Raw genomic sequence first — 13,641 nt, forward strand, 5'->3', positions numbered from 1 at the left:
GTCCTAATGTCCACAGAAAAGAAGCTGATTGTCCCGCACGTGTTACAGTGAATTCCCTTTATCGTCCCGCCTAAGCTTTGCAAAGCGGCCAATACACGGCCAGGTTTCAGTGATATTATTACACATAATATTATCACTACTTGTAACGCAGAGTCCCTTGTGAATAAAATAGATATTAAATAATAAATTAGTACTAATTTATTATGTAAAATTAAAACATCAACAAAGAACAAAAAACACAGACAGTTACGCAGCATGACACTTGTTAGAATAGTATTTTCAAATACGATTTAATATGAAATTACAGAATACAAAATGCGGCCAGTACTCTGGCGCCAAACCTCTTTTGACCATTCTAACACTCCTCCTTAATTTCATACCTCTAGAGGTCTAGACCCATGCCTCTTGCACACAACACAAACTTACCCTTCAATAAGGCTTTCGTAAGTACGTCCGCCACCATTCGTTCTGTCTCCAAGTACACTAACTGGATATGCCCATTCTCAACCGCTTCTCTCACATAGTGGTGGCGCACATCAATGTGCTTTGTGCGTTGATGGTGCACAGGATTCTGCGCGATGGCAACTGCTGACTGGCTATCACTGAAGATAGTTAACTGCTTTTCTCGTTCTCCAGTGATCTCAGCAACAAATCGTTTTATAAATATTGCCTCTCTGGCTGCTTCTGAGATGGCAACATACTCGGCTTCCGCAGTTGAAAGGGCAATCGTTTTCTGTTTTTTGCTCTCCCAGCAAACAGCTCCTCCTTTCCATAGGAAGACTAAACCAGTAAACGATTTCCTGTCGTAGGATGTAGCATGGCTAGCATCCGCATAACCGACTAGGCCTTTCATCTTGTCCGACTTTTTGTACTTGAGTCCTTGACTCTTTGTACCCTTTAGGTATCTAAGCACTCGCTTCGCTGCGATCCAGTGCTCGTCAGTATAGCACGTGTTAAATTGGCTTAGATAAGTCACAGTATGTGCTATGTCCGTCCTCGTGCAGACCGCCAGATACATAAGTGACCCTATGAGATTCTGATATGGTATGCCCTCATCAGTTTTGTGTGTTTCTCCTGGCTTCTCAAGCTTTTGTCCAGGCACTGCAGGCGTTGATGCGATCTTGCAGTCAACCATACCAAAGGTTTTCAATATTTTATCCACATAACTCTCTTGGTCGATTTTGATCGAAGTATCAGTTTGGGTAATCCGAATTCCCAAGATAAATTTCGCACGACCAAGATCCTTCATCTCAAACTTTTTCATGAGATCGGTTTTGACAGAGTTCAGCTCCTTTTTATCATTCCACAAGATAAGAATGTCATCCACATACACTGCGAGTATAGTAATCTTTTTGTTACTAGATTTTATATAAACGCATGGTTCGTTCTTAGACCTCGTAAAACCTAATTGTAGCAACTCATTGTTCAGTTTCGTGTTCCATGCTCTAGGGGCTTGTTTTAACCCGTACAGGGAACGTTTGAGTAAGCATACGTAGTCCGAACTCCCTTCTTCAAAACCTTCTGGTTGCTTCATATACACGGTTTCAGATAAGTCTCCATTTAGGAATGCCGTTTTGACATCCATCTGGTCAATGTGAAGGCGATAATCAGCTGCCAATGCCAGAAGCGTCCTTAGCGAGCTGTGTCTAACGACCGGGGAGAAGGTTTCCTCATAATCAATGCTATATCTCTGGCTGAAACCACGAGCCACGAGCCGAGCCTTGTACCTTTTTCTTCCCTCCCCCTCGTCTTTGATTTTAAAGATCCACTTTGAATCAACGACGTTGCATCGCTCTGGTCGTTTGACTAAGACCCATGTCTTATTTTTCTTTATCGCATTCAACTCCTCCTGAATGGCGACTTTCCACTCTTTGCTGTCATCTCTTGACAGTGCTTCCCGAATCGTTCTGGGTTCCTGTTCCGATTCTATGGCTTGATACAGTACATAATCCGGAAACTCAGTTGGTTTCTTTGTTCGAAGGGGGTACCTCCGTTCCTGTTCCTCCTGAGGTTCTTCATCGATACTTAAAAATGATCCACAGTCCGACTCAGCCAGATCAGATTCTATGTTTGGCTCATGTTCGACTCTAGGACTGTTGATACCACTTTCCGGTCTTTCCTCTCTAGGAATGACGTCCTCCACTCTAGGAATTTCGACATCCTCTCTAGGTGTACCGCCTTGAATTCTAGGAACCTCATTTTCCACTCCAAGGGGAATTTCTATTTCATCACACTCATGTGACGTTGCTAGCCTTTTCTCAGGTTCAACGATGTTCTGATGGGGTGTCGCCTTGACACTTTCTTCAGACATATTAAGTATCTCCTCCGGATGCTTATTTGTTTCCGAACGCTGATGATGTATTTCATTTTCGAAGAATATCACATCTCTTGCCTTATGCAGTTCGCCTGTAGTGGGGTTCACTAATCTATAAGCTTTGGAGTTGTCACAGAAGCCTATATAGATCAGTTCTTTACTTTTGGGATCCCACTTTCTCCTTTTTTGTTTAGGGATATGCATAAATGCTTTACATCCGAAGATTTTCACATTGCTGAGGTCACATTTCCGCCGTGACCACTTTTCTTCAGGTGTCATATTCTTCACCGCTAGCGTTGGTGACCTGTTTTTTAAGAAAACGGCATGACGGACTGCTTCTGCCCAAAAACGTTTAGCCAAACCGGAGTCATGCAGCATGCTTCTTGCTTTTTCGCATATCGTCCTGTTTGCGCGCTCGGCGACGCCATTTTGTTCTGGCGTGTAGTCAACTGTCAGTTGATGCTGTATCCCGAACTTTTTCAAGTAGTTGTCCATCTGTTTATTGACAAACTCTGTGCCGTTATCTGTGCGAAGGATCTTCAGTTTCTTCCCACTTTGATTCTCAGCAAACTCTTTAAACTCCATAAATTTTTCAAACACTTCACTTTTTTGTTTTAGAAAATATACAAAAGTTTTTCGAGTGAAATCATCAATAAACGTTAAAAAATATCGGGCCTTACTGACTGAAGGAACCTCCATAGGTCCGCAGACGTCTGAATGTACCAGACCTAGCACCTCAGTGCTTCGCGTCGCTTTATTTTTTTTTATAAAGGGTTGTTTTGTCTGTTTTCCCATGATGCAGGGTATACACTCAAGTTTAGATAAAGTGTTAGGAAAACTTACCCCTGTTGCCATCTTATCTCTGAGTAATTTGAGGTTTTTCATACCAAGATGCCCCATCCTCCGATGCCACTGCATCAGCTGGTCACTTGCAGTTGCAGATGAAAGCGCAGAACCCTGTGAACAGCACTTTATTTTATAAATGCCTCGTTCTTCCACACCTTTCACTACAGCCTTACCTCTAATCTCGCATTCATCACTCTTAAAGATGTCACACCCTTTTTCAGTAAATACCACCACGTGTCCCTTTTTCGCGATAGCATTCACACTCAATAAATTAGAGGCTAATTCAGGGACATAAGTTACATTGCTTATAGTCAAATCTATAGATTCACAAACTACCGTACCTTCACTTTCGCCAAGTACCTCATTACCATTTGCACATGTCACTCTCAAGGGTTTCTTAGAGTCTTTTAAGTTTTTGAACCAAGATTTCCGATGAGTCATATTTGAAGACGCTCCCGAGTCTATGATCCAGTCATCTGCGTGTGGATTCATCGCTGTACCAAACGCATAGGCTTGCAGTGCCTCCTTCCTCGTTTTCGGATTCTCTGGACATTCCTGTGCCTTATGAGGTCCTTCACAAATGAAGCATTTGACCTTTCCTTTGGTCTTCCATTTAGGTGCACTCTTGCCCTTATGCTTCTTTGTTAGCAGCGCAGATGTTGGTTGTTTCTCGCTGGAGCCTGCTGCGAAGGTATCTTCCATTTGAAACAGCTTGGTTTTCACATAATCGGTAGTTAAGCTAATGTTGCTGTTCTCTATGGCCAACCTCATCGGTTGAAACTCTGGGGTAAGGCCTTGAAGAAGTAAAGCTGCTAGTAGCTCATCATCAATCTCCTTCCCTAAATCTAACAGCTCTTGTGACGTCGCCATGACAGATGTCACATAATCTCGAACCGACGAGAATTGTTCCAGCCTCAAGCTCACTAGCTTTGACAATAGGCGGCAGCGATTGTTCAGACCTTTGTCTTCAAATGCATTCTTTAATGCTTCCCAAGCTTCCTTAGCAGATTTTGCTTTACGGACATGCACTAGACAATGGGGTCGGACCATAAGACAAATCTTTGCACGCGCTCTTTGGTCCCGTTTCGTACCTGAAACGTCGGTGGCTGCAGGAGTAGCACTCGTGTATTCCCACAAATCCTCGTGGACCAAATACAGTTCCATCATAAACTTCCATGTTGCGTAATTGGAATTACCATCCAGTTTTTCTATAGATGGCAAACCACTGATGCTACTACTCGAAGTTGCATTTCCACTGTTGCTACTACTCGAAGTTGCATTTTCACTCATTTTGCCAACACTATCTTCTAAATTATTCACACCATGGGCATAACGCAGTGGAAGCGTGCTGGGCCCATAACCTGATATTATTACACATAATATTATCACTACTTGTAACGCAGAGTCCCTTGTGAATAAAATAGATATTAAATAATAAATTAGTACTAATTTATTATGTAAAATTAAAACATCAACAAAGAACAAAAAACACAGACAGTTACGCAGCATGACACTTGATAGAATAGTATTTTCAAATACGATTTAATATGAAATTACAGAATACAAAATGCGGCCAGTACTCTGGCGCCAAACCTCTTTTGACCATTCTAACATTCAGGGATCCAAAAGAAATGTAAGACCGTTTAACTGTTTGCTGCTTAGCATGCGGACGGAGCTCCGCGGGGATGCAGTTATCCGTCTCTGAATGTCGCGCGATGGATATTTGTTCGATTAGATGCGGAAAAGACGGGCAGAGTGCTTTTCTCTGCCGCACGAGCTATGAGGATTTGGACGCCCACAAAAACAAAAATAAACCATGTCTTTGAATAGGTTATATCCACGGAAGAAAGAATGAGCGCGCTGCGCTTATATCGCTGGCGTTATATACTTGTCTTTATTATGCGTTCGTTGCCGTTGTGACTTCCAAAGTTAAAACCTAGAATTGAGTTTTCTCCTGTTTATAGTCCGACAAGAAATTGTACAAAATTATTGAGGGCGCCATTTCCTAAGTAACTGTCACATTTTTGACGTAAAAGTGACGTTTAGTTCAATTTTATGCAATTTCTACTAAAGATGGTCAAGCAATTCTTGTCAGTAGAAAAAGGCGCGTAATTCAAATTTTCTATGGGACGATATCCTTTCGCGCCTACATTTTTCAAATTTGCCGCCTTTTTCTACTGACAAGATTTGCTTGACCCAGTTTATTTTATAAATTTTATAAATCGGCCATTTCAACAATAGGTGGATAACTGCAGCTATTTTTTGTTACTAAACAATATGACATAGGTATAGCAATATCTATTAGGTTGTTGCATATTTTTTTCCCACTTCAAAATGTTCTTGAAATTTTCAGTAGTCTTGGGAATATTCTAAAATAAATCTAGTGTATAGTAGAATGTTCTCGAATCTTTCACGTAGGATATATAAGCGCGGGCTTGTTAACAGGGATTTAGTTAAAATCGAAAAAATGGACCAACAACATCTTCGAGTGATTTTCTTATACGAACACCAATCGGGAACCAGTTCGAGGGAAACAGCAAATAAGATTAACACTGCTTTTGGCCCAAACACTACTACCGATCGCACAATACGAAATTGGTTCCAGAGCTTTAATGAAGGAGACAAAAGTCTAAAAGACATTCCTCATACTGGTCGCCCCGTCACGTTTGACGAAGAAGCATTGCGGCGCGAGCTTGAGTTGCATCCGGATTCCACCACCAGGGATTTAGAGAAAACTTTTAAATATCACTACAGTACCATAGATCGCCATCTGCAGTCGATGGGTTACCGTAAAGTTTTGTCAAGATGGACGCCTCATGCTTTGACCAATGCTCAACGTGCATTACGAGTCAACATTTGTGAAAGTCTGCTGTTGCGCCCCCAAAGAAAGAGCTTCCTGGAGTCGATATTCACTGGAGACGAGTCCTGGGTCTTGTACGAGAACGTTACACGAAAAGCCTTTTGGATGCCTTCCGATAAACGCCCACCAACACAGCCGAAAAGCAGTCCGCATGGCCAGAAACTTCTCCTGTCAGTTTTCTGGGATTCGCAAGGAATGTTGTTGTGGAAGTTACTGGACGACCATCACACTATCAATGCCGAAGCCTACGTGAATCAACTACAGAAGTTGGCGAACGCTGTTAAAGAAAAAAAGCCAAAACGACTCGAAGTATCATTACTTCATGATAATGCAAGACCACATACGGCGAAAATGACCTGTAAATTTCTAGAGGAGCTCGGTTGGACAACAATACCTCATCCACCTTTTATAGCCCTGATCTAGCACCTTCCGACTATCATCTTTTTCGGGCTTTGAAACAGCATCTTTCGTAAAAAGAAATTCGAAAATTCCGGCGACCTAAAAAATGACCTTGCCAACTTCTTTGTCTCTCAGCCACTTTCATTCTGGGCTAAGGGTATTGAAACTTTGCCTAGCAGATGGTTACATGTTCTAGATAATGATGGTGATTATATATCGATATTATATTGTCGATTAATTGTTTCATTTCAATAAATAATTATTACAAAAAAAATAGTTTTATTCCTAAGTGGGAAAAGAATTATGCAACAACCTAATAATTTTAGAAGTTATGTAGGTACATTGTAATATATAAGTACACGAAAAATATGTGTATTCGACATGTCAGCATAACAGGGGGCCGATTTTTGAAATTCGACTGCTCGATTTTGTGTATTTCGTTCAATAATATCTCCACTGCTCGGCATTTAAATTCTACTAATAGAATTGAAAACGAGTGGTCAATACCACTAGATTCCCAATTTGTTTCGCTCGTATTTCAAAAATTAGCATTTCGCCGTTTTCCACCGAGTTTCGAGTGACGAAATCGAACGATCGAAATTCAAAAATCGGCTCCCAGATCGTCGGTTAGCCATCCTTTTGTGTTAATTTATGATTTTTATGAGAAAACGTATATATAGGTACGGTGCAACGTCACAAGTCACTCTAACCAGACGAATAGGCCGTCGGGAGTGATGGAAGCGCTCCCGTTGTAACCCGAATCTACCCTAATTTATTGGATCTAAAGGCGACGGGAACTCGCCTCTCATTACAAATTCACAGGCCGTGCCGCCCTGTGTCCGAACGGCCAGGAAGGAAGCTCCAGGCTCGCTATGTCCAGTTAGTTGGCTTGAGATTCGTTTCTGTGATCACGTGATCAGCCCGAATTTTCAAAGTCCAAGATTTAATCATGAATCGAGATTCATCAAGATTGAATAAGGAGAATTAATCAAAATGTATCATTTTTGTTTATACCTACGAATTTTATTTGGGACACTTATTTGCCTTTTTAAATCGATACCTAAGATAGGTAGTCCTCGTGATTCTGAGTAAAACTAAGAAGTAAATGGTAATTATATAAACATGTATTGGCACGAACGAGATGCACAGGCGAATGATAACAAAATGACGTCATTTTGATGTAAAACTGTAAGTTTGAATTGGCCTCTTGTTTTATCAAAAGGAAATCAGCTTATCACCGTTTATATGTCTTTCCCGTCACAGAACATTTGCCTGACATTTGTGAGGCCTGCGCGGAGCCGAACCCAACACGTAGAGACACTTTGATGAAATGTAAGGGTGGAGCAGTACCCGCCAGGCCGTTCATTATTACTAAGTGATTTACGAAATACCTATAATAAAGATAGTTTAGTTAAGTATTTACCTTACATTTACCTTCTACCTATTATTTACCTTCTAGTTCTAGTTGAGAATAGATGACACATTTGTTTAATACCTAATACATTCATTTAATTTGCTTGCAACTAAATTAAATGATATTCATAGTAGGTTTTATTTTTGGTGCATTCTACTTGTTTGTTCTAGCAGTTAAAATCATGAGCTCATTAACGTGACTCGACTTAAAGAACTAACAAACTAGACAAAGCACTTAAAACACAAACTAAACGTCCGTTATTTCGGGAAAATGTGAATTGTACGGAAGCTCGCAATTCGCAAACAAAGTTTTGACAAATTGTATCATTAGAATATTATTTTTGTTTTCGTTATAATGGTTACGTAGAACGGCTTTCATCCAGCTTTGGGAAGCTGGGAAATCCGAAATGATCGAGTTCTCTTAAGGCGTGCTTTTCCCGTACGAGCTAAGCGAACCAGTTTTTTGAATCCATCGGAAATATAAGAAACAATGTTTTAAAATTGTGAAAAAAATATATCTTATACTTAAGGATCTGGCAGATATGTTTTGGATCTCAAAAACATGATTAGATAAACTTTGCTCGATAGAAAAAAATTCCAAAGTTACGCCTTTTTTTAACAATAAATCAATCTCAGAGCTACAATACAAACTTTTTTGATTTGTTTTTTACATAAATGTATAGGTAATAAGATAATCTAGATGATTTGGATCACTTTGTCTCGGTAACATCATTAAAATAATTTCTATGTTTCAATACCTACTAAATCCGCAACCGCCATCACTCGCGAACGCACTTACGCCCTCTTCAGTCGCGCGGCAGCGCTTGTAGAGGACGGACCTGCGTCAGTATGTTCCGCGCGGTCACGTGATTTTACCATTTACAAACAATGGGAAACAAAGCATATGAAACGTAAGAAAAAGTCACTAAGTGCTATAAAAACACACTTTCTGATAACAGAAGCATCTAATACTTTACGAGGTGCTTGAAAGCGCCTAGCTTTCCTACATCAACAGATAAAATATTTCAGTATTTTCACTAGGTCAGCAACCAATTTCAATGTAGGTAAATAATATTATATTCCTAGATAATATAATTGTGAGTATGTAAGTATGATATATTTACAGTATTTCACCTTTACTGATATACCTACGTCCGATCTGCAAAATGATTATATTCCTTCGTGCTCTTTGAGTCCTTTGAAAATCAGAAATTATTTATTTGGATTGATACAGTATGGGGATGTTACAATATATGTATAGTGTTGCGCTTTTAGTATGAGGGTGCCGAAGGCGCCCGGCTTTGGATCGCATGCAACGCGCCACGCCCGTCAAGCGTGCAAATTCATCATCATAATCATAAATTTAAATAAATATAAAATGTCAAACTGAAATAATTGAAAAAATTACCCTAATAGGCATATCGCAATACAATTATTTAAGAACTAAATACATATCACTAATTTTAATATTTGACCACGGTCGACATGAATTAAATATAATTGAGAGTTCAAGGTGCCTACAGGCAGTTCATCTTGCGCTTGGTTGTATTAGTCTTGTTCGAGAAACTGAACACGGTGAAAAATAGACATAATACTCCTAAAAATACGTGTGATACCTCATTAGATTCGTCATAATGCCTAGAAAAATGCATTCGAAGCGTGTAGTAGCACACACAAAATATCAAAAGTTATAAGCAAAAAAAGGGGGAAAAAGTAGAGATCTTTAATTTCCCCAATATCTCAAAAAGTATTCATATTACGATGCGAGATGGGTGGGGGGTGCTCGACCAAATGTCATAGATGGCCCCAAGACAAAACAAACTGCGTTTAAAATTTTTCAAAATGGCCGACTTTATTTTTTATTTTTTTCAAGTTGGTCCGAGCGCGCTGAGATTTGGCATGGCGAAAGATATAGGCCTCTAGATTCCTATGAAAAATAAAATTTAAGGCCCGAAGGCCCGACGGCGAAGCGTCAAGGCTCGCGAAGGTCGAAGGCCGAGCTCCGCGTTGGGCCGAAGGCCCGAAGCGTCACACGTGAGGAGGAAGTTGGAGCTGAAACACGACCCATTAGGAAAAGTTACGATTTCCCAAGCACGCGAGGCCGAAAGCCGAGCTGCGGGAATGAAGTTCTCGCATGCGGATCTTTTCTTTCTATCAAAAGTACAACTTTATTTATTTCTCCCTTTGGAAAACAAACTACTACACAACAATAACAACAGTAGGAATGGACTGCTACCAACAATGTGGGTTAGGTTAGGTTAGGTTAGAACTGCGACCCTCACAGGAACAGACTGCTACCAGAAAAGTGGGTTAGGTTAGGTTAGAAATGCGACCCTCACAGAAACGGACTGCTACCAGAAAAGTGGGTTAGGTTAGGTTAGAACTGCGACCCTCACAGGAACGGACTGCTACCAGAAAAGTGGGTTAGGTTAGGTTAGAACTGCGAACCCTACAGAAACGGACTGCTACCAGAAAAGTGGGTTAGGTTAATAGTTACAACAGCACATACAACAGCAACAACAACACGTCAACAACAGCACCAACAGCAAACAACACGCGTACCGCGGGGCCCTCGGGCCCCGCGCATAGGGCAAAATCTAGTTAATATTATTAAAGAGGAGGATATTTCCAATACAACATTATATACTTGCAGGACTGTATCTCCATTATTTATACTTTTTATTCAACGCTGAACACAGTCCTCCACGCCTCATTTTCGGCGTGAAAAAGCGATTACGTAACATTCAATATAATTTTAAAGGTATTAAATATTAATTGAAAATTAAAAAAAAATTATGGTGTATTTAAAACATGTCAACAAATGTACTACTTGTAGAAATTTATCTTAAAGTTATTTAGGCAATTGTTAATTAACAAAATTTTCTCAAACTTCCTTCTTCCTTCTTTGAAAACGAAAAAAAAATTATAAATAACTAGCGTAAAATTTTGTCGCTCTTCTCATATAAATGCTTAATAAGATCACATTATAAAAAATGTAATACGTTTTAAGACGCTATTTTGGGTTTTACACATTATTACGCGATCAAGATCATAAAAAAAAACATTTAGTAAACTTTACTAAATCAGATTATTTGTGAAGGGTGCGGAATACGGGGTGTGATTACAGGGAGTTCAAAATAAGGCGGGTATAAGACAATTTTTTTTAAATATTTTGTGTTATTCAGTCAGTTACGTGGTCTTTCACTATCGGCCTCATCTGAGAATTCAAAGTCGCTCAACGAGCTATGGAGAGGGCTATGCTCGGAGTTTCTCTGCGTGATCAAATCAGAAATGAGGAGATCCGTAGACGAACTAAAGTCACCGACATATACTGTGTGCATATTTATTTGCGTTATTTGACATCTGTCACTCACAACAGCAATATAACGTAAAATGTCTCGCACATCGAAATCACAAAGGAAAACAATTGCACTACGAACGTTTACGTTTACGTAGAACGTCTTTTTTTTAATTTTAGGGCTAGCCGGACACCACCTTTATGAATCGGTAGTCGTCTAAGTAAATCGATATGAATTTTTCATTTTTCTTTTAATAAAAATAAGGAAAAGGTGGATAATCAACTGTAAATATGGATATATTTATCGTCACCTAACAGACAACAAATTTGACACAGAAATAACATAAATAAACTTTAAAATAGATCCCCAGTTAGTTTAGATTTTGACGATGGGTGCGACCTACTCGGTCGGTGTATTAAATGCCTTGCGCGAAAACCATATAATTCTAGCTTTATTTAAATCGCAAATAAAAATTCATTATACGTCACAATTTGATACCTCAGTCTACGTGCCATCCAATCGTAATCGCTTGCTGTGACTATCGATTTGGGTTAGTTACATCTCTATACAGGATGTCCAGTAATTAATGGACAACCTTCTAACCATCGACAGGGCAGCTTAGGCTGGTCCAGAAAATGCACTTATAGGTCTAGTAAAAGTTTCGTGGTTTTCGAGATAATCGCACTTTTGTCTTTTTTACTAGTTAGCACCATACTTCACTTTAAACACCATCTAGGCCATATCTTTATTTGTAGAAATGTAAATAGCATGTGTGATACCATTTTAGAATCAGTATTAGATAAACTATTTTTAAGAAAGTTGGCCACTCCGTTCTCCATTTGTTTTTTTTTCACCACAAGCGACCTGAAAATGTTATATATATATATGGGCAGGCCACATTGCGCGCAGAGAAGATGGCCGATGGTGTCGAAAAGTGCTCGAGTGGAGACCACGGACTAGCAAGCGCAGCGTAGGACGTCCACCCACAAGATGGACAGACGACCTTGTTAAGGCCGTCGGAAGACGCTGGATGCGGGTCGCTTCCGACCGGAATGGAGGTCCAAGGGGAAGGCCTATGTTCAGCAGTGGACGTCTTATGGCTGAGATGATGATGATGAGTCAGTTACAACTTAATTAAAAAATATATATATAATGTACTTAATAAAATGTAGGTGCCATCGGTGCGCGAGTTTGACTCGCACTTAATTGAATTATTTTCTTGAAAACATTGTTTCGTTAAAATTGTGTGATCATTAAAGTAGGTATAAAGTCGATAGGTATTGTAAACAATAATTTATTAAGTTAGGCAACAAAAGTATTGGAAATTGTGATAATGAGACCCACCAAAAACATTTTCATGTAAAATGTTGCCAAGAAGAAACCATAACGCTTGCAATGACAAAAAGTTATCAGAAATTTACGTTGAAACTGTTTCTTTTTTTGTTTTTAGAGCTTATAAATAAGTACTACTGATCAGTAACAACGTTTTAATTTCACGGCAGCGTTATTGAGTTAAAGGAATCTGTAAAGTAAAATTATTGATTAAGGTTAATAACCTTTATAAATAGAACCCTTAATTGACCGTCTCCTTTAAAATTGTTACTTTCCTTTAGGTACTTTAACTCGAACACGCTGCCATGAAATTAAAACGTTCTTTACTGATCAATAATAAGTACTCATGTCTATATAAAAATAATAATTCTACATGAAATGATCAGAAATACGTAATGCAAAAAATACATACGTACATATACAATAAAAACTCTAAAACGTGACCATTTCCCGGTCTAGTTAAAATACTGCCATCATAAGATCATTATACTGTGACCCGTCTGCTATGTTTACCGTGCGCGGCGCGCGCTCACGATCTCGGCGAGCGGGTCGCGGGACGCGCGGGCGGGGCTTCACGGTTTGCCGCGCACCTCACCCCCTCAGATTCGTTGATGAGTCGAATCATATCGCCTTAACGGTACAATACAATACAATGCAATATAGGTACTCTTTATTGGCACCTCATACAGTTTAACAATACATGTACAGAAACAAAGTTCCTTGCTTTCAATTTTTTTGCCGGCATATGTTTAAAAATCATTTGTTTACGTTACATGTACATCTTTGGGTCACTAATTTACATAATTATGTGTACCAAATTTCAACTTAATTGGTCCAGTGGTTTTCGAGAAAATAGGCTGTGACAGACAGACAGACAGACGCACGAGTGATCCTATAAGGGTTCCGTTTTTTCCTTTTGAGCTCCGGAACCCTAAAAACATCGAAAAAGCTGATCAAGATCCTTATCATACGCAGACAAGAGGTTAAGACGATAGCAATACATGTATGTATTTTCAATCTTCCTCCTCCTCCTTGCGTCGTATTCCTCAATATTGAGGGTATTTTTAAACACGGAGGGTCGTGACCTGCCTTTTGTATCACTTTCTCTTTTTCCAACTGTTTCTGTCTTTGGCGGTGTGGAGAGCCGAACTCAAACTTACCGCTTACCGACGTCCCGA

General features: G+C 39.6%; 2 protein-coding genes across 2 annotated transcripts in view; one reads left to right on the forward strand and one right to left on the reverse strand.

Annotated features, from left to right (window-relative positions):
* The window catches only part of LOC134804104 (uncharacterized), a 450,088-nt gene that overhangs the window by 94,151 nt on the left and 342,296 nt on the right, over positions 1 to 13,641 (forward strand). The gene's annotated exons all lie outside the window — the stretch shown is intronic.
* On the reverse strand, positions 383 to 1,018 carry LOC134804008 (uncharacterized). The gene has a single exon (XM_063776863.1). The coding sequence runs from the start codon at positions 1,016 to 1,018 to the stop codon at positions 383 to 385; it is 636 nt and encodes a 211-aa protein (XP_063632933.1).

The sequence above is a fragment of the Cydia splendana genome, chromosome Z (genome assembly GCF_910591565.1).
Source record: "Cydia splendana chromosome Z, ilCydSple1.2, whole genome shotgun sequence".
Taxonomy (NCBI): domain Eukaryota; kingdom Metazoa; phylum Arthropoda; class Insecta; order Lepidoptera; family Tortricidae; genus Cydia; species Cydia splendana.

Bases quoted from the DNA above. Each gene is read 5' to 3' on its own strand.
- LOC134804008 (XM_063776863.1), bottom strand. From the start codon at position 1,018: ATGTATCTGGCGGTCTGCACGAGGACGGACATAGCACATACTGTGACT.